At 44.4% G+C, this 22,088-nt stretch overlaps 1 protein-coding gene across 1 annotated transcript in view; it reads right to left on the bottom strand.

Moving 5' to 3' along the window:
• The window catches only part of LOC138260412 (retinol dehydrogenase 12-like), a 163,277-nt gene that overhangs the window by 49,210 nt on the left and 91,979 nt on the right, over window positions 1-22,088 (bottom strand). The window contains exon 3 of the mRNA XM_069208868.1: window positions 677-832. Within this exon, the coding sequence (XP_069064969.1) occupies window positions 677-832 (156 nt within the window). The remainder of the gene's footprint in view (window positions 1-676; window positions 833-22,088) is intronic.

Genomic DNA, 22,088 nt, shown 5'->3' with positions numbered 1-22,088 from the left:
ATCAAGATACCAGTTTCACATGCCGGCATGCACTCAGGCCAGAAATACACACCCCTTTAGCATGCGGGAACACTTCCATCCCAGCAACTTCCATTTTGGGCCATTCCATTCTTGAGAATCAGAATCCATGGGTGGGTGTTGGGCCGGTGAACAACCAGGAAAGTTTGATGTTGACATAGATCCTTAGGGATCTCCTGCCATGTTGACTAAAAACGCACAGTCTGCTGGGGGCATGTACGCCTTTACTTTAGTCAGGCACACTCCTTCCCACCGTCCCAGGTCTCTGACACAAGCACATGACAGTTCAAGGAGGCCGCACCTCAGGTAACATGATGCAACCTATAATCACCCTTGTCGCAGTCAACAGCTTAACTCAACCCGGGTGATGGGTGAACTGTTCTGCAATTGTTATAAATGGGCACCAATTTAAGGAAAGGCAGAATCACATACCATTTGTCTGCTATTTTGGGAAATTGTTGAGCCTGAAACACACTAAACATTTCATGCATTTACCAAGTAGACAGACGCCCTGAAGGTAGCTGAGTACAAAACGAGCAAAGCACAGTATAGGTCTATTTCAGTAGACAAATACCATTAATCACTTATAGCACCCTAAGCTTTAAACTCATTATCATTAGTACCATGGGAAAAAGAATGTTCCTCTTGAATGTGGTACCTTTGAGGATGTTTTCAGCAAATTCCCTGATAGATTTGGTATCTGCCAGGTCCAGCTTGCAGACAACCACCTGCTCGTTTCCTGTTTCTGCACGGATCTCAGAGGCTGCTGCTTCCCCTTTCGACACATCTCTGCAGGCGATGATGACACGAGCACCTGTAAAGATCAACGACCCAAGTGGGTAAGAGTATGTCAGTTCCAACAATGTGGTAATCAGAGAATATTTCATGGGTTGTCTTTAAGAGTATAGACGAAAAAACATTGTATTGTCTGTAAATCCCAGGGATTTAGCTTCATTAAATGTAAATTTATCTTATGGTGTGTATGAAAATAAATTCGATATGGCTGTGGCTTGAATGCCCATACATTAGACATCCTTCAACTGGGACCTAAGTTGAGTTTTAATGTATGGAAGTTTAGGCCTCTGTGCACTACAAACCGATTTGAAACAAAGACCTCTGCATCAGTAGACCAATGTAGCATGCCAGGCCAAGTGGAATGAATTGCATCTGCACACTCCATTGGGCAAAGGTGAGTAATCAGATTTCGACAGAATCACTTGCTGTAATTAAGCTGCAAGGTGATTTTAGATGAGGCAACAGTGCCCTACTAAAGTAACATCAAGAGAGGCAGTATCCCACTGAACACTCCCAGGTGAACAGAGCATTATTTGTTTTATGGCTTCAATCTGAGAAATAAAGAGCATATGTTAGTGTTTTATCAGCTGTAGGGTTTAAAATCCCCCACGTTACTTTTCACTGCGATTCCTTCAGTAAATCTTCTAGGCACACAGAAAGGCATTTCAAAGTTGACTGGTTATCTCCATCACAAATAAGGATTGACCTTAAACTTGAAGATTTGAAGACCAAAGGTCTAAGAGGGCATAACATAACTAAAGGAAAATCTATAAACAGGGAGCCTGGATCAAGCAAACATATCTAAAACAATAGTTGCAGTCACTATTTAAGAATTATAAAAGAACCATCTAGACTGGAATTGGAACCCTGCTTGTTATCCCAGCTTACACTTTTAGATGCACCAAGAATAAATTCATTTTGGGAATCAAATTTTATGGCACAAATTTCCTAAACTGCATCAGTTTCTAAATGCAAAAATAAAAACATGCTTCTTATCTTTATAATTCTGAACTGAGAACAAATTGTTTTAAAATAATTTTTATTTACAAACACTTGGAAAAGAAACATACATTTCTCAGGACTAGTCAGGCTCCTTGAGAAATTCTGGGGGTTTTGCACGGAGTATGGACTCCAAATTAATGTCACCAAGGCCAAATATATGGTGTTTGGGGACACAAATTAGAGTGAGGAAAACAATAGTGCTCGACGGAAAGATCTTAGAAAGAGTCTTGGATTTTGATTAATTGGGAGTTAGGATGGAGGACTCGCATAAATGGTCAGCCCAGCTGCTAAAGTGTACCATGTCACTGAAACAAAAAGCAGGAGGCATTTTGAGATTTGCTGCCAGATCTCCTAGCTTCTCCATTAAGCCAGCGATGGAAATATATAAAAGCCAAGTTACAGGAGGAGTTCTGTATGGTGCAGAACTATGGGGGCATGGCAATGTACAAGACCTAGAGAGAGCGGAGAACTTGTATTTAAAAGCATTGCTAAAAATTCCTTCGGGCTATCCCACATTGTCTATTCGAATGGATCTGAATTTACACACCATTGCGAAGATAGCTGCTTTGAGGCCACTGCAATACTGGATCAGATTATGGTCTATAGACACGCTAGACCCGTATAGAACATGGCTAAGAGCGATGTTAGCAGCCTAACAAATAGAGAAGATTCCATGGTGTAAATATGTGAAAAATGCTTTCCTTAAACTTGGCCTAGGTCAGTACTGGTCAGACCCTTCGTACCTTCCAAAGAATGCCATTCAGATCTTGAAGGACGCATATTGGGCGAATTGGCGAGTAGCTGAGCTAGCACTAGTTTCGTCCCCTAGTTTGATGGACAGCTTTCTACTAAGTGCCATTATGAATTTGAGCATTATTTAGACATGATTACAACACCTTTAGCACATGCACTTTATATTAGATTCAGAATTGGATCCTTACCATTGCGGGCCCTTACTTCTTGATGGAAGCAAACAGAAAGCCTAACAGATCTCTGTCCGACGGAATGCATGACTCAAGAGAGCATTGCACACGTCTTATTGCACTGTTCGGCATATAAGAAGCAGAGGAATTGTTGGATTAGACCACTATGCAAATCCCTGGGCATTAGGAATCGCCATTCAGCTCTCAGGATTTGCAAAACAAGTCCGTGCGGGATTGTGGTATGCATGTTGGCAAGGTTCTTAGAGGCAATTTGGCACATATACTTGCCAGATACTATACACTAGTGCAAATCCCCTTGTGATTAACAGAGAGATAACAGGCTGGGAATTTTATCTTATTATTGTGTGGAAAAAAATATAATGTATTTTATACAATGTATGGATGACAAGGTCCTTACCGCTCCCTATACGAAGAATTGTATTTGCAGTTATGTTTCAATACTGCCTTACGGCGATATGTACATATTGTATTTTTATTATTATTTGTATCACTAATACTTTGTAAAAAAAATGTATAACATGGTTTTGGATGAGTGCTTTTTAATTATCTTTGAGACTCCTGAGATTTTTATGGCTCCTTTACAACAGTTTTTCTATTGGACGATTTGTGTTCTATATGCTTTTAGGGTATTTTTGTTGAAATAAAGCTGAAGAAAATTAAAACTCAAGTTGGTGGAAGGCTGACCACTAAACCGGTTCAGCTCCACAAAACGTACCCACTTACAACTAGCTTTAGATATTTATTTTCTGTAGTACCAATGCCCAATGCCGGAGGACCTTGTTTGTGCCATAAACAAAGTGGGCAGGTCTCACAAAGGCAGACAGGGGAAATCTATTGTAGAAGAAGGCAAACTGGTTTCTTCCAGGAATGCATGGAACGTCCACTAGGCAAACAGGCTTTACATGAAAGAGGTGCACCTCTTGTACTTTTGGGTTGGCAAGAAACTAGCTTTCCTAGCCCTCAGAGCATCCTTTTTGTCCTGCTGATCTAAGGCAGAGCTGGAGACACACCATATCTCCACACTTCAAGCAGGTACAAATCTTTATGCAACAAGCAGAAAAGTCTTCTTTTTGTGCTGTGGGCCAATCTTGTCTTTGCAGAAAGTGAGTCAAGCAGTGCTTAAGGTAAGGGACGAAACAAGTTTATGATTGTCGAAGATTCCGGAGTGAAGCAAACTAAAATTCTCATTAGTTCATCACCCAAGAGTTTTCAGCAAAGTGCCACAATTTCTGTTCCAGGGATAAGCTTTTAAGCAAATATTATTCTGAAGTGTATTTTACCACATGTCAGTTTGTCCGGCCCTCTTAGGTCAGACAACCTGACATGTGCACTTCGGTTTCTCCAACTTGGCTGTGTTCCACAGCCGGGTTGGAGAAACAGCACATACTCCAATGCACTGTCTGAGTGGCAGACCAAGCCGCTAAGACCAATCCTGGCACTGCTCTCATGCTGGGTATAGCATGACAGCAGCACCAGGATTGCATGGGGGAGCCTTTGCTGGTGTCCCAGGGACTGCTGGGACACCAACACCATTGGGAGAGGAGCGAGGCGGACAGGTACTTTTTTTTATTATTATATTATTTCCCACCACCCTCGCCACCACCACCCTTGAGATTTGCGGCCGCAGCCACTGTGTATTACACCGCTGGACGCTTTGGAGATGTTGCAATACACCACTGGCCATGTTGATTGGGAGCTGGAAGATGCTGCAACAAAGCACTTTAAGATCTAGAGAATACTGCTTACCTACCAAAAAACCAAGCATTTGCAATGAAACGGGTCTCGCGTTTGCTCGCATTAGAGCTATTAGCATTGTAAACTCCTAGCTGGACTTTTCTTGCCCCATAAACTAATAATGAACAGTAAAACAGTTTCACATATGCGAGCCAATGGTCGCCATGAGCGTGAAGGAAACACAGAAAAGGAAACAGAAGTCCGCTTGCAGTGAAATCAGGCAAAAGTGCAATTATCCATGTAACCAGCAAAAGTGCAATTATCCATGTAACAGGGTCGATGTCATGCAAAGTGCTCGACTTATACCCATTGAGATCGCGCTGAGCAGGAAATGAAAAGATAATGTCATTCAGAAACCAGCTGAAAACACTTAGCCTCGTAAGTTTTCAGCAGTTTTCAGGTGCGCTCGAGGAGGGCTAGACACCAGAAAAAGGCATGACGTATACATGCCTTACACAAATGGCATCAAACGATTTTTAAAAAGCAAGCCAATGAACCAACCAAACTCATGGGTTTGACATGGGCGCGGTTAGGACCCCTCATAGAGATTACAACATGGTCCAGAGCGCTTGCGCACGCTCGACCCTAATAAGCCTTTCTGTTGACCTGGACATCAGGAGAGCCCAACTCTGAGGATGTGTTGATGGTTTGGAATGGGGACAGCTCTTCCCCACTATCGATACAATGTAAGATTTCTTATCCACTTACAGAATATTTCCTGTTTATATACTGGTCACCTCCAAGCTTGCAAGGCCTTCCTTATTCACCTACTCTACTGAACTTGATAGCAGATCAATTACCATCATATATATCCATCAACTGTTTTAAGCAACTTAAACACTGGAGAAGATCAGACTAGCCACACAGTCCTAATTAACCTCATTTTCCGTCCAGAAGGCCTCAAGAAACAAGCGGGCCCGACCAATAAAGAGGGGTACACTCTGGGTTTATTTTTTACCTTAAATCCCCAGTTTACTTTTTACCTTCCACAGGCTGCAGCTGATTTGGTTGGTTTACTGTGTTATAAATGTTTAAGTCTGTCATGGAACTGCTCAATTTCATCACTTGGTCCTGTGAACAACATCACAAAGGGCCTGATTACAACTTCGGTGGATGGGATTCTCCGTCACAAACGTGACAGATATACTGTCTGCCGTATAACAAGTTCCATTATATCCTATGGAACTTGTAAAACAAAGGGCGTCCGACAAGGTCATAATCAGGCCCAAAATGTTCTTGGTACAAAATGCCTTAAAAAGAACTCTACAAATAGATAGAATGCAAGTTTGTTGATTACTTTTTCCACCAAACACGAGAAATCCTCTCTGTCAGACATTACAAAACGCTGGTCCACCTGTGTGGATGCCCTAATTGCATTTAAGGACTTTGGCATTCCCAAGAAAAGGTATTTTCCGAAAATCATTACATCGGAAGGAGCATCAGTAAAAGCAATGAAATATGGAATTATAGCCACTTTGGTCACGGACTACCTCCAATCATTATTCACCACTCCCTCACTTGTGATAACTCTACACAATTTTATTTTGTATGTCAACTGGGTTCTGCAGAATCACGCCGTGATATTTAGGTTGTCTTTAGTTTGATATGTAAATATGTGCATCATTATGCCGCTATCTTCCTCCCCTCTTCAAAATTCCCTTCTATTCCGGATGTCTCTGTGCGCGAGATCCTTCTCAGTGAGGTTTGGATTTGGAACGTTGGGGTCCGGGTGGCGCGAGCCTTCTCTTTCCTTCGCCCTTCCCATGCCCAGCGTGTGGCAACATATCGATGGAGCAGGGAGCCCAGTTATGCCAAATCTGCACCGCTGGCTTGGGCTGGCATGGCAGAGCCTCACAGGAGCGAAGCTTCAAGGGGGTGCTTGTGGTGTTATACCCTTCCTAATAAATGTATTATTGTGTAATTAGGTGGGTAAACGTGCTTGCTGTCTGCTATTGTAAGGTGTCTGTCGGATTTCAACTGAGATTTGTACATACATACACACAGACAAAAATACACACTCATTCACTCTCTCTCTCGTCTCAGGTTTCAAGGGTCTTAAACATATTGCTTATTTTGCAAAATATTGTGTTTTAAACAATCCACACTCCTCTATCTCTCCCCCGCATCCTAAGCCCACCCTGCCTATTAAACCCCCTCATGCCCTGCCTCCGATATAACATATTTAAAAATTATATGCCGGCATGTTTGCTGGGAAATCTGAAGGAGGGGGCGGCAGAAGATGGGGGTGACCTGGGGGACAGAAAGCCTCAAAGTACGTTTTTTTGTGCTGTATAATTGATTGCAATGCCATGTTGATGTGTTGTACTGTAGTTGTTGTGAAGTGTTATGTTTTGACTGTTTTGTTGTGATGTTCCGGTATTTTTGTTATGTTGCTTTCTTTGTGTTATTGTATTAAGTTCTATTGTGTACTTTCGATACTTCAAACGCTGCTGATACATTTTCAGCCAGAAGCAGCACACCTTGAAAATTCCTGTAACAAACAACCATATACCACTGTTTAAGGTAGTAACATATTGCAGCTCTTCATCTACTTAACACCACACAACTCGGTCAAAAACTGTGGTAGAGACTCGGGGACTTATGTACAAAGATACCATTTAGGGAATCATATATTGTGACAAATAACGATTCAAAATTTGTGATTCCTTAAATGGAACTTTTAATTACTTCATTGGTATTTTGAGAACAGACCTATGTATTAATAGGTTGATTCTCAAAATACTGATTCGTAGTGGGTCACAATTCGACCTGCCTCATTAATACGCACGAGGAGGTGGGTTGCACATTGACACTCACTAAGATTGCCTGCAATAACATTGCTTTTAAATAAGGCATTTTTTACAATTCAGCCTGCATTCCTTAAAGGAAAACAGGATTTGTTTAAAAATCAAATTACACAATTTTTTTTATGAGCAGGCAGCGGTCTCATGGAGCACTGCCTGCTCATACAAACATTTAGTGAAAATTCACAAAGGGGAAGGGGTCCCAGGAGGGACTTTTCCCATTTAGGAATGGCTTTCCACCTCCTTTGAGGAAGTGGTAAAGTACAAATGTTTCGTGGATGCATTTCGTTATCAAAACATTAATACATCTCTAAAGGAATCGGTATTTGGAGAGGACGCCCTTATCAAGCCACTTCCAAATACCGATTTGTTATCTATTCCCAAAATCAATTAGCGATTAACAATATTCTTTAATATTTCACTGAATCACTAATTGGGTTTAGTGAGTAATGCAATGCCATTTTGCGGTCAGAAAGGCTTTGATTTTACGAATCAGAGCCTTACAAACGGAAAATTGGCATGATACATGAGGTCCTCAGTCTTGACTTGACTGTGCATGAGGTCCTCGGTCTTGACTTGCCTGTGCTTGCCTTATGTGATATATCTCCAAGTGTATACTGGAAAGGAAGTTACAACAGCAATATGTGTATCAAACTTACAAAACATTTAATATAAAGTGAACAAGCAATTAAAATAAAAATACAACAATATAGAGGTCGTTTTTGATGTTATCAACACTACACTGCGGCGCTATGTACAAAGGTAAGGATGTTGTGCTACTGCTAAATGGACACCTTTGTATGCCAAGAAAACAGCAGATTCATCCTGTGAAAATAACGGAGTGGGTCAGCTACTGAAGTTACTTTGTATATTATTTTCCCACATAATTTCATAGGAACATCCAGACTGTATTTAGTCTTCTGAAAGCGCCCTAAGTGTATGAATAAGGAAGTCATACCCAGTGGGACAGCGCCAGCGGCATAATATTCTTGTATTGGATATTTCCAAATTAGATCTGTCAGGCCAAATAAAGAATCTGGAACATGTGTACAAAGTGAATGAATAACTTAGGAGCTAAGCAGATATTCAGCAGGCTCTAGATTTTACCTGGGCTCAGACCACTTGCTTTGGGCTAGCAGTTACTGCCCAAGTGAAGCGGAAAACAAACTGAATATGTAAGTCCATTCAGGCAAAGAATTAGGGGCTCTAGGCATCTTGCTTATGGTTTATCTGTTTCACAAATGCTGTACATATACTTGTCCTGCATTGCCCGTGTCATACTTGTTATATATGTCTAGGAGGCTTGCTTCACTGCTGCATATGTGAAGCACCTGCTGTTCTTGCTGCACTGCACATCTTTTCTTTGTGAGGAAAGCTTGCTCTGCTGCTGCCCAGGCAGTACAAGTTCTATTTGTTTATTGTTCTCCTTTTAGACCTGGAAATCTAGACAGCTTGTAGGTGTAATTTTTGCGAAGGCTTACAGGTTTCAGATCGGACAGCAGACACGTGTTACGCCCCCTAGTAGTGGATACACCTGGGGCTTTTTCAAGGCTAATGACATTCATCAATAAGGATCCATTATGACGGTCCGTCAGAATAGTTAAATCAACAAGTGCAAAAATTAGGGGCTGAATCCCCCGGTTACGGCGTTCTAGTGACGCGACATGTTGATAGTAAAGTTCTATTTGTATTAACGAAGGATGCACTGTTGATGGCTGTGCGAGACTGTAACTGTAAGAAAATAAGTTACTTACCTGTAACTGCAGTTCTCCAGTATTGGTATCTTTCATAGATTCACATGCTCGAATCATTCCCAGTCATCGAAGTGAGAGTTTCATGGTACCATAGTAAAGCAGTATGTAATAGTATTATGGGCTATAACGTCAATGCAAAGTCAGTTTATTAGCCGGTCTCTGTCCTTTTTAAAAAAGGGACCAAACTTGAACTATAACCAATCAGGCGACAGAACCCTCTGGAATACTCCCAACAAAGGTTGAATCCCCCAGATTTTCTACTGCACGTCGTGTGAAGGGAGTCTCTCTGAGCTCTGCTCAGATTCTTTCTATGTATCCCAACTTTTCTTCATCTACAATGTTTGAGACTTATAAGAAAGGCCTCTTGAGATCCTGCAAGTCCTGTGGGAAGAAAAGGCTACATGTGGATGACCCACACAGAAATTGTCTCTATTGCCTCTACCCTAAACATCAGGTAAAGATGTAAAAGATTTGTTGCACATTTTCTTAAAAAACGTTGAGAGACGGGAAAGGGAGGCTCCTTCTTTGGCTTTAGAAGTGTAGATCCCCAAAATCCAGTGCTTCTGAGGAGGACAGCGATACATCTGTGAGACTTCACCAAATGTCATGATCCTCTGACCATGGGGCTTCTGAGGAGAGTAGAAAGGCCTTGAAGGTACATCATAAAGACCTTCTGAGAAAGGAGAAACTCAAACTCATCTTCACATGCATGGCCTCCTCCCAACCCACTTCTCCATCTGGGAAAAAAAGGGAGCAACAGCGTTCTCCCTCCTCAGAACACAGTCAACGACGACATCACCGTAGACACTGGAAACGACAGCGACGGTGACCGTCACCACCGTTTCGTTCACAAAGCCATCGTCATCGAGAACCTCGACTACTGCAACTATTAATGTTCCCATTCCATCGACCAAGGTTATCTTGTCCACAAAGTCACTGTCGATGATAGATTTGATCTCAACTTCACCAACGTCAGCGATACCGTCGACGACGATACTGTCAATAAAAGCACCATGAGCAGCGGCGCCGTCAACCGTAGCACTGTCAGCATCAGCAACGTCAATGGTGCTATTGTCTGAATGGCACCATCTCAACACCGTAGACGACAGGACCATCGTCAAGGGAACGGTACCACCAGTTTCACATTGCCTGGACAAAAATACAAAGCCACAGATGATTCCCCTGCTTGCCTTCCCAGTCATCCCAAACCTGACTCTGCCATCTCACAAGCAGCGGAAAGGCACTCAGAAAATCCTTCCGCTGCAATTTCCACTTCACCAGACAAGGAAGGCAGATGCTTGAACCAACATAGGGAAAAAAATCTCTCTTATGTCTGCCACAGGAAGGCAAACGTATTTCCTCAGAAATTATAGACTACACTTTCGACATGACCTCCACAGGTTTCCTTCAGTTGGCCGGAGCAGCAGTCTCGAGACCCCAGGGATGGCTCAAAGCTGCCTCTTTTCGACCAGATGTCCAATAAAAAATCCTGGACATGGCTTACGATGGCAAAACTTTGTTTGGACAACATATTGATGATGCCTCATTTTCGATAGCACACTGGAACACCACCACAAATCCAGGCCCTGCTCCCTTGCCCTCCTTGTGGTGCATGTGCCTGGGTCCACTCTGTGCTTCCCCAAGCATGAGCGACCCCCTCCCAACTGCGAGAATCTTATGAGGGCATGAGCCTCATCTCTGGGTTGTTGAACCCCTGTGGAGGACCTTTGGGTCCCGATGTGTTTAGGAGAGACTGTGCCCTGCTGGCGGGTCCGCAGTCATTGCCAGTCAGACTCTCTGTATCCATTGGTGGATCCCGATAGACCCTGGCCACAACTTCATGACCTTCTCTGGGGACAGTTCCAGTGGCGCCATTCCCGCTGCCACTGGCACCCATTGTGATCACCCCACTCTTATAAGAAGCTAGACCAGCGTATTGCAACATCCGTTCTGGTGCCGACCAGGCCCATATGTTCTGAATTGAAGATACATCTCTCTTTCATGGAAGGGCACTTTCAGGAACACGAATGGAGATGTGATCCCTGATGGCTTTTCTGACACCCATAGCGAGTCCATGGCTGACGACACCTGGTATGAGGACCTGCCTGATGCCAGTGGTCTGGACACCTCACTTCACACTGGTCTTCTCTCTTCTCCTACAGTGGCTACAGAAGAGGGGGCTTCCTTTGTGATTGTGGTCTGGAGGGTGGCAGAGGTCCTGGACCTTCAACTGTCCACTTTTGAGGTCACAACCAATGTCCTGACATAGGTGCTTCAGTCTGGTGAATCCCCTGAGGGCCCCCTACTCCACTTTAATGAAGCCCTCACTGATGTCCTAGTTGGGGCCTGGGCCAAAACCTGCACAGGCACCCCAGTGCACAGGGCTATCTCCTGCGCTCAGGGACTCACCTTTACTCTCTCATTATCTCACCGCCAAGAAACATCTTGCTGAGTTCCCTACTACAACACTGAATATGTACATCTAGGGGTTGGATGCCTATGGAAAGAGAATTTTCTGTTCCATCAGCCTAGCACTGCGGTCCATGAACAAAGCATGCTTATTGGGCTGATATTCCCATACTCTGTGGGATACGGTTGCGCAAAATATGTCTATGGTCTGGGAAGAGGCCTGAGCATGGGGAGCCATAGTCTCCCAAGCTATTGCTGATGGAAGAAATGTGGCAAAGTTCATCATCAGATGCAGATTGGATACAACTGACTCGTTGGGCAGAGCCATTGCTTCCACGCTGGCACTTCGACGTCATGTCTGGCTGAGGACAATTAGCTTTTCGAAAGATGCCCAGGCATTCGTTAAGGACATGCCCTTTGGCTGAATTGGCCTTTTCGCCAACAAGGCGGATTCAGCAATGGAGCGTTTTAAAGACTGCAGGGCCACCACTAAGTTGCTGGGGCTCACCATGAGCCCATAACAGCCACGTTCCGCCTTCTTCCCCTTCCGAAGCTACGGGCTATCAGCTGTGTCCCTTTCACCCTAGCCACTGCGTGTACCAAGCACCACAGTCCTTTCATGGCCACAGATGTGGCTCCCACAAGCCTTGTGCTAACTAGAGCCAGAGGTTGACCCAATCTGACTTCCCCCACCCCACCACACATGGCAGCCACAACCTCAAAGCCTCTTTAGTTTGCCCTCAGACAATCATGGGCACCCGGTAGGTAGGGATTCAGCACCACATGTCTCAGTAGAAGGAGTTCACTTCAGACAAAAAGGTGCTTCATATTGTCCAGCTGGTCTAAGCCCTACCTTTCCAACCATAGCCAACAACTTTACCACCATCCCCAGATAGGCTGCCAGATTACCACCTTTTGCTCTTACGACTAGAAGTACAGGCTCTTTTGGCCAAAGGACCCATAGAGAGTGTACCAACAGCAGAAGTACATCGTAGTTGTTATTCCTGCTACTTTCTGGTGCTGAAGAAGGATAGGGGCCTCCGTCCTAACTTAGACCTTCACCCTCTCAATTACCTACTGAAAAAGAAAAAAACCAAGATGCTCACCTTGGGTCAAGTCCTGACTGCCGTCAACCCTGGAGACTAGGTGGTAGCTTGGACTTGCAGGGCGTCTAGTTCCATATCCCTATCCTGCCTAACCAGAGGCGGTACCAGGGGTTCACAATAGGACAAGAGCATTATCAGTTCAACTGTGCTCTCTTTTGGCTTTACTGGTGCCACTCGGTTGTTCACCATGGAGATGGTGGGGATTGCAGCACATATGGGGACTTCAGAGGTATCAGCCTTCCCCCACCTTGACGACTGGCTGTAGAAGGCAAGCTCACCCCAGGAAGTCATCTCCCACTTCAAGACTATGGTGCAACTCCTGCATTTGCTGGGGTTTACTGTCACACCTGATTCCCTCTCAGTTGCTCCCTTTCATCGGAGCTGTTCTGGATATAGTGCAGTTTCAGGCTTCTCCTCGGAACAGCGAGTCCAGGATATCTGGGCTATGATTCCGATGTTTCAGCCTCTATCTTGGAGAGGCTGAGGCTGCTGTGTCTCAAATCCTCATGAAATCTGTTGATGAAGCATGCCTGCTGGCATATGCAGGCTCTGCAGTGGAATCTGAAGTCCTAGTGAGCGTAGCATCAGGAGAATCTCTCTAACCTGATACAGACACCAGAGGGAATTACAAAAGATCTTTAGAAGAGGCTCACGGACCACAGTTGGGTCAGCAGCAGACCCTCTCCCTTCTCCAGCCAGAGCTCACAGTAGTGATAGATGCATCACTTCTGGGAGAGGTGGGTGAGTGGGAGAGGTGAAGATCAGAGGACTCTCAGCTCCAAATCAATCTACTGGAACCGAGAGCGTTTTGCATGGCATTAAAAGCCTTTCTTCCTTCAGTCAAGGGAAGGCTAGTCCAGGTGTTCACAAACAACACCACCGCCATGTGGTATTGCAACAAGCAGGGTGTGGTGGGGTCATTGACCCTGTGTCAGGAGACCCTGCGTCTATAGGCATGGCTGGAACATCAGGGCATTTTCCTGGTGGTTCAACATCTGGCACGCTCATGGAACACCAGAGCAGACAAAACTTAGTCACTGATGCCTCTCAGATTACAAATGGCGAATCCATCCAGAGGTAGTGCAAGATCTCTTCACATATCTATTCGACAATGCTGAGAGCCCACAATATCAGCCCTTCTGCGCGCTAGAGTTTCCAAGGCGGCTCTCACTTGAAGATGCATTTCGTCTCTAGTAGAGCTTAGGACTCCTTTATACCTTTCTGCTGACACCACCACTGGCCAGAATGCTCACACAGGATTCGCCAGGCCCAAGTCATCCTAGTGATTCTGAATTGTGCATGAGGAGTTTGGTATCCCAAAACTCCTGAGCATGATCACCTCAGGAGGATCTCCTGTCGCAGCAAGGGGCAGCAGCCTGCACCCGATCCTGCATACTCTCCATCTGCATGTGTAGAGATTGAGTGCCAATAGTTGAGAGTATATGACCTTCCCTCTGAAGTATGTGATGTCATTCTGGAAGCCAGGCATCACTCCACGAAAACAATTTAGGCCTGCAGATGGGACAGGTTTATGGTTTAAGGTACTGCTAAATCAGTTGCTCCTCTATCTGCATCCTTGTCTGAAGTTCTGCTGTTTACCTTATCCCTTGCTCAGCAACGCCTTGCTTTGGGCACAGTTAAAGGTCACCTTTCTGCCATTTCACCTTTTTTGTGGTTGTCGGACCAACCCTCCCTCTTTAAATCACCTGTTGTGACTCTTTCTTGAAAGGCTTGCAACATATGTTCCGCCTTTCATTATGCCCCAATAGGAAATTAATGTATTTCTAATGTGTACACCATTTTAACCTGTGCACAGCTGCCCTCTAAGACAGCTGACCATCAAAATAGTCCTTGTTGTGGCTATAACATATGCCAGGGGGGTTAGCAAGTTCCAGGCGCTTTTCACTACCCCTCTTTACACCTCCTTTTTCTTGGGTAAACTAGTCTTTAGAACCTGTGCCTTCTTTTTACCATAGGTGGTCACACCTGTCCACTTTGAGTAGAACATCAAACTGACTGATTCCTTTGTCCCCCTGTCAAGGAAGAGAAGAGACTCCACCATCTGGACACAAAAAGAGCATTGTCATTTTACGCTGATTTTACCAAAGACTGCCAAAATTCCAGGGACACAATCAACTCTTTGTTGGTTTCGCAGGTGGGAAGAATGGCAAGGAAGATCACAGATGGACTCCTCTGTATCAAAACCTGCTGCACATTTGGCTAAGACACAGCCCCCTGACGGCCTGGAAGCTTATTTCACAAGAGCTAAGGCCGTGAACACTGCAACAGCTAGAGGAGTCACAGTTCTGGACATTGTTGCAGCTACGTGAGCACTGCTGCACTCATTTGCCAAACATTACTGCCTAGACAGTCAGGTCTGTTGTGATGGGTATTTCACCTGTTCGGTCCTCCTGGACTTCTTAGTGGAACTCAGTCCAATGACCCATCTTTGGGAAGAAATAGCTTTGGTATCTATTTTAAGGTAAGAAATCTGTGGCTAGAAGTCTCTATCAGACTAACAAGTTACATATCTTAGGTTATGCCTTATTTAGTAGAGACTCTATGTAGCTGCAGAATCCTTACTGCCCCTTCCACCCTCCCCGTTCCGTGAACTATGTATCTCACATTGAAGAGATCACTCAGGACCTCACTTTGGCACACTGATCACTCCATCTCAGTTTCGCTTCGTGCTTATGGTGAGGAACAGATCATGAACTAAGGTCAGTGCCCTATATATGCACTGCACATGTAATTTCCGATGCTGGCAACGCTGACAAAGTAACGCGGATCCGAGCAACACCACCTACCAGCGCGCAAGAGTAACGATAAAAAATCTCCATATTTAGTCTGCCTCATGGGGAATATTCGAAGGTAAGGAATCTGCAGGTAGATAGAGTCTCTAGCAGATACGGCGTTATCAAAGATAAGTAACTTGTTCCTCTTAGTTTCTCCATTCCCCAGATGCGTTATGCAGCTGCAGGGGAAAGTGAGCTCCCATCATCCCAACCCCCTTCCTTCACCAGCTCGACGGGGAATAGCAGCATAAACATCTTGCGCAGAAAACAACCACATCTTTGTCTAGACAGAAATGTCAAAAAAGCACCACCTAGATAATGGAGCCAATTGGACATGCATGAATCTTCTAACAAGTGGGACATTTATGTTTTCAAGAATGTTACTGGGCACAAGCACAGACCAATAAAATATAAGCCTGTTCTGGGAAATCTGGGACCTCTAGTAATCCTAGGAGAAAATCTCCACTAGGGCAGAGGTTCAGAAGGAGTAAGCTCCAGTGGTGGAGCCTTGCAAGTTGAAAGCTCTTCCACTACAATGTGGGAGCTTTTTCTGAGTGTTTGGGAAGTTGATAGGAGGCGACCCTAACCAGGAGTGCTCACTTCAGTCAACTGGCCTATGAAGTCTACATTTGTCTAACATAATTGTGCTTATTTCACTATGACTGCTGTTTCTCTTACATATGTTCAGTGTCAGATCACAGCACATCCGAATGAGCTGAAAGCCAAGATTGGAAGACTCTACTGCTAGTACTGGCTGGCTGTGTATTAAACTAGACTGCACTGAAAATCAGATAGACTTTTCATGGTAATGAAAATATCCTGTTGGCTAATCAGTTTTTACTATTATTGCAAAGTATTAATTTTGTTGATATGAAAAGCAGCAAACTTGGATTCAACCTCTATTTTAGGTTAACACTTTTGCCGCCATTTGTGAACATTTTAGCCAAAACCGCGTTTAACCAGCTTGAAAGTGGCCCTTGTCAATTAAGAATGAAGTCAGAGTTCATTGACTAGAACTGTCCCCTCATCTCTGCCATTTTAGTTTGACAGATTACCACTGGAGAAGGCTCACGCTCGCCACAATGAAGAAACTGTTCAAGATTGAAGTCAGCAGAACACAGATATGTTCAGCAGGCCTGACAGCCAACCCACTGATGTTGACTCCTGTGTTAACAAATCTTTTAAAGTCTGTTCCTCTGATGGCCCTGCAGAACTTTGTAATTATGCACAGTCTTATACTAGTCAGTAGATCCCAGTGCAGTGCACAAATGTAGCTTTTATTACAAGCACCACCACAAGACAAGCCCTCATGTCTTGCAATGCCTCTGACTAACTCATTTTCTGGACAGACACTACTATATTTAATTCCTGTGTTTATAACTTGTATGCGGGCACAGAAAGAGTTCTGTGGATTGCCTAACACTTATAAAAGCATTGTAAGGCACTTTTGATTCAGAATCCACTATGAAGCTTATAGTCATGAGTTGCCCTGAAATGCTTAAACATTGGCTTTCATTCAATTCAACCATCAGAAATCCATTAGTTACATCTTTTCAAAGGACCATTGTCACCAACTCCGCTACATGTGATAGCACATCGCTTTAAATGGACGTTCAATTACATCTTCTACTTGCATGATGTACAATCCATAAATTAACAGTGGGGTAGTGGGGATAGCACTTATACAACGATGCGCCATACTGCCAAGCACTCATTGTAGGCGCCCAGAACTGCATCCTTAAACTGCAACAGTACTGAAACTACAAGAACTCCTTCGCCGTTCAGCAGCTACTAGAACAACAGACTAACAGTCCAGTCACATGTTGTCTAACAACACATGTAGAAGGTACCACAATCACTTTGTAGCACTGTAAATACATTAATAGAGAGCATATATACAGCATATATACAGCATACACGCTTTAGTTTATCCACTGGTGGGCATGAGAGAACTACTAATCAATGGCAGCTGGCAGATTCCATTTTTTCTTATGGCCAGAAGTCATGTTGCCCACAATGGTATGTCATGCTCCTGTTGTCATAGTGGCCTCTGGCTAAAGGAGACAGCAGAGAATGTGGAAGGTACGTACAACAAAAGCAGGTTCACTTTAGTGAATCTGCAGATTGACGGGTGAAATGAGTGGGGTGGATGAAGCTCACAATAGCCACAAGCAACAGCCTCCCAAACCCCTGGGCCATGGGAGCAAGGTCGGCTGTGTTCCTCGAAAACTGGACAATCATGGACGTGGTGTAGTGGAGTGGTCATCTGTGGAGGCAGGACAGGCAGCACTCTCAGCTGGTGGGGAAATGGAGGCACTGAAAGGGAGAACAGAAGACCTCTCAAAAAGCAGTCAGGGTCTTCCCAGTGACTGCATACCTGTTTGGCAGGATGCTCTGTGGAAAGGGGTGGTCTTGCTTGACAACATGGTGATCACTTGCATGGGGGATGGGGAGCTAGACAGATAGTTCAGGATTTGTCTCCCTTGTGGCCTCACCACCCTCAAAGAACCTGACTTGGGATATCAATATTAAAGAGGCACAGGCGCCATTAAGTGCTGCCCTGTGAAACACAATTTATAACTGGCTGACAATACACTTCTCAACAGACACTCAAATGTAGCAGAAGTATAAGCTGTGCTAAATCCTCAACAGCTTACTTGTAACCACTATCTAGAGTTACAACATAGGTGAGCACTTTGATATCTTTACAAATTGTGGACAGAGAACTACAACAGGAATGCACAAAATAAAGAACCTGCCAGCAAGACAAAGGACCCCAAAAGAAACAAAAATGGAACACATATTCAAGACCAGAATGGAACAGAGAAGGCTGGGTTGCTTGACTTTTTGTTGTGAATGCATCAAAATCAATGGAAGAGTAGATCAACTGAACTAGGCTGGAGATACAGCTACTGAGAGGACATCCATATATTTGCATCAACAGTGAACGTAATAGAAACAAACTATTGGAAACAGAAACTGTAGCCCCCATCTTGCAGATGCTAGTAACTAAACCCACTCATAACAAATTGCACCCAGAAGGCATAACAGAGAACACAGAGTGGCGCCCATGCAGAATAAACATAGGCATTGTAGGGACACTTGACAATAAAAGTAAAACACATGCCAAACAATTTTGGAGGAATGTTTAAAGAAAGAGGATGGGTCACAAAAATAATCTTTCTTGTTTACAGCTGAACACACAAAGCCTATAGCGGAAGCAGACACTGGATTCCCAAAAAGGAATGCTAACTAGTGAGATATAGTTTACTATCAGAATACTGAGACTTAAATATTAACCTGCCAAAATATTGTGGCCAAATTATCAACTACCAGAATTTTCTGAAGGTACGTATGCATACATACGGGGCCAAGGACAGTAAATCTAAAATTACCTACATACATTTACCTTCACAAAATTCTGGTGGTCGATATTTTGGCAGGTAGACATTTTTATCCTTGATACTCTGACAGACAACCACAAAATATTTAGCTACAGTGACCGTAAGCTCAGATGAACATGCCAAATGGGCAAAGGGTAAAGAGAAGGAATATATTCTGACTCTATGTACAACTGAGCGAGGTGTGTGATGATCTTGATAGCTAATGAATTCCTTTGGAGGTGTCAGTAGTAATAAAGAAACAAGAAGGTCGTTATGTCGTAGCGAAGGGTAAACAAGAGGGGAAAAAAATAAGTTCAGTGACATTATATGCACCACATGTGGACAATCATGAGTTTTTTCCTAAGGCCATAAAGTTGATGTTGATTACACAGTTTAAATTCAATAATTACTTGGAAATGTGACTTTAGTTATACATTAGATCTTGCAACTTATTAAGGGCCATGTAGAGGTCTGCTATATCTCTGGTAGAGGGTGCACATTGTTTGCAGCTAAAGTAGAGATGCAGTCTGCAGAACGAGACAGGCAGGGAACACTCATTAGGACTCCACAACAGACTGTCCTCTTACAAAAATCGCTTACATATTTATATACGAAGAGGACACCAAGGATTATGCTTATAACTTATTTTGAGTGCACACCCTCTGACTATACTCACTTGGTTGGCATACTGGAATGGCACAAATCCAGAACAAAAAATTCCTTTGTGGAAAAACAAAGCTAAGTTACTCCCAGGCTCTGCATTCAAACGAATGGTGGTTGGGGAGGTGGGGGGCCGGGGAGGTCGTAAGACAGAGACACTTTCTTTTTGAAGAATATCTCTGAGAAGGATAAAGACACAATTTGAGAGGCAATCAAGGAGGCAATATGGCATATATGCATAGTAACCACATAAGGGGTGAGTAAACAGATTGAATTTGGAAGCTAGGTAAAGCCCTGAAAATTCTTGAAGTTCAGCAACATGTTTGTGGAAAAAGAAGGTGTGGTTAGCACACACAATCCACACCTTGGATATCTGTGACAGCAATGGTTGCATAGCAAGGCAACATCACCAGAAAAAAACAAATCAGAGAGACTGCTGGCATGGCAGGCAAGTAAGGGAACCGACAGCTAGCAATTTCATGCACATTTGTAGGGAATCACCAAAACCATTCTGACAGCATTAGAGACTGCCAGGGCGGCTCCTCCATCAGGGTAATGACAAACAAGCTCTTCTGAACTCTTTTATGGAGGCCTTCCTAATAACTGTTGCCTAACACAGGCCAAGAGCCTACAAAAACTGCATCTTATGGTGTAAGTTGATGTTGAACTTAACCTTAAAGATGCCTAATAAAATGGCTGCATCCAAGATTACTACTTGGTCAATGTATGTCACTGAAAGAAATAGAATAATCGTATCTTACTATAATGAAAGGTAAAATGAAGGTTCTCAGTTTGGCATTTTTGCTAATTGTTAACATAGATACAGACAGTTCTATTTCCCTACCTGGGCTCAAAATAACTCTCAACCGTCCTCACCAATTTCTGATAAAGGATCACACTATGGATAGTTTTGCACTTTAGGGAGAAAAGGCTACAGCCAATGGCATGGTGGCAGTCCTATATCGGATTGCATTTTAACCCCTACGGTGCCTTGGACGAGGTGATCTCGTCCAAGGCACCGGTTCCCGGGTGCCATGGACGAGATCACCTCGTCCTGCACCCGGGAACTGGGGGGAGCACTAGCGCTCCCTCAATGGGCCCCCCACCCACACACCCCCCCGGTCGTGGATGGAAGGGGAATCCCTTCCCCTTCCACCCCCAACCCCCCCGTGATGTCACAGAGGCCTCCTCCTTCGCGCAGGAAGAGAACTGAAAAGCATTACTCTTCCGATCACGTGGAGGAGGCCCGGAGAGAGGCTTCAAAGGGAAGGAAATGTATTTCCTTCCCTTTGAAGTCTCTCTCAGCATTTCAAAAGCCAGATTGCCCTTGGGGGCAGATCGGCCGATTTTAGGTCAATCTGCCCCCAAGGGGAGCAGATACCACTAGGCACCGGGGATTTTTTTTTCTTGCGCCAATGTCACGCAAGGGGAGTGACCCCGTAGGCAAGGGTCGCGCCGGGGGGGGGGAATTTATTTGTTATTAGGCTGATCTGCCCCCCTGGGGGGGGGGGGGCAGAAACCTCTAGGTGCCAGGGCTAAAAACAAATTGTGTTTTTTTTTGTTTGTTAGTTTTTTTTAGAGATGGGGAGTGACCCATTATGCAAGGGTCGCTCCCCTGGGGGGCAAATTGTATTTAGACCACTTCTGCCCCCCTTGGGGGCAGATAGGTCAATTTTAGGTCAATCTGCCCCCAAGGGGGCAGAAACAACTAGGCAACGGGTATTTTTTTTTGCGTCAATGTCACGCAAGGGGAGGGACCCCGTAGACAAGGATCACTCCCGGAGGGGCTTGGGGTGGTGGGGGGCAAATTTATTTTAGGCCATTTCTGACCCCCTGGGGGCAAATCGGCCTATTGTTACTAAGCCGATTGGGGGCAGAAACCTCTAGGCGCCAGGGCGAAATTTTTTTTTTGTGGTTTTTTTTTTTTTTTAGAGATGGGGAGCGACCCATTGGGCATGGGTCGCTCCCCTGGGGGGCAAATTGTATTTAGACCATTTCTGCCCCCCTTGGGGGCAAATCGGACAATTTTAGGTCAATTTGCCCCCAAGGGGGGCAGAAACAACAAGGCACCGGGGAACTTTTTTTTGCGCCAATGTCACGAAGGGGGAGCGAGCCCGTAGGCAAGGGTCGCTCCCCAGGGGGGTGGGGGGCATATTTATTTTAGGCCATTTCTGCCCCCCCTGGGGCTGGCTGAGCTAGAGGCCAAAATCCACAGGTAGGCACTTTGTAAAAAACACCTCTGTTTTCTGTCAAAAAATGTGATGTGTCCACGTTGTGTTTTGGGGCATTTCCTGTCGCGGGCGCTAGGCCTACCCACACAAGTGAGGTATCATTTTTATCGGGAGACTTGGGGAAACATAGAATAGCAAAACAAGTGTTATTGCCCCTTGTCTTTCTCCACATTTTTTCCTTCCCAATATAAGAGAGTGTGTAAAAAAGACATCTATTTGAGAAATGCCCTGTAATTCACATGCTAGTATGGGCACCCCGGAATTCACAGATGTGCGAATAACCACTGCTCCTCAACATCTTATCTTGTGCCCATTTTGGAAATACAAAGGTTTTCACTCTTTATATTTCAGCAAATGAATCGCTGTGTTCCGGGTATAGAATGAAAACCCACTGCAGGGTGCAGCTCATTTATTGGCTTTGGGTACCTATGGTTCTTGATGAACCTACAAGCC

This window comes from Pleurodeles waltl, chromosome 9, assembly GCF_031143425.1.
Source record: "Pleurodeles waltl isolate 20211129_DDA chromosome 9, aPleWal1.hap1.20221129, whole genome shotgun sequence".
In the NCBI taxonomy this organism is placed as follows: Eukaryota; Metazoa; Chordata; class Amphibia; order Caudata; family Salamandridae; genus Pleurodeles; species Pleurodeles waltl.
This window is presented reverse-complemented; position numbering and strand designations above follow the sequence as displayed.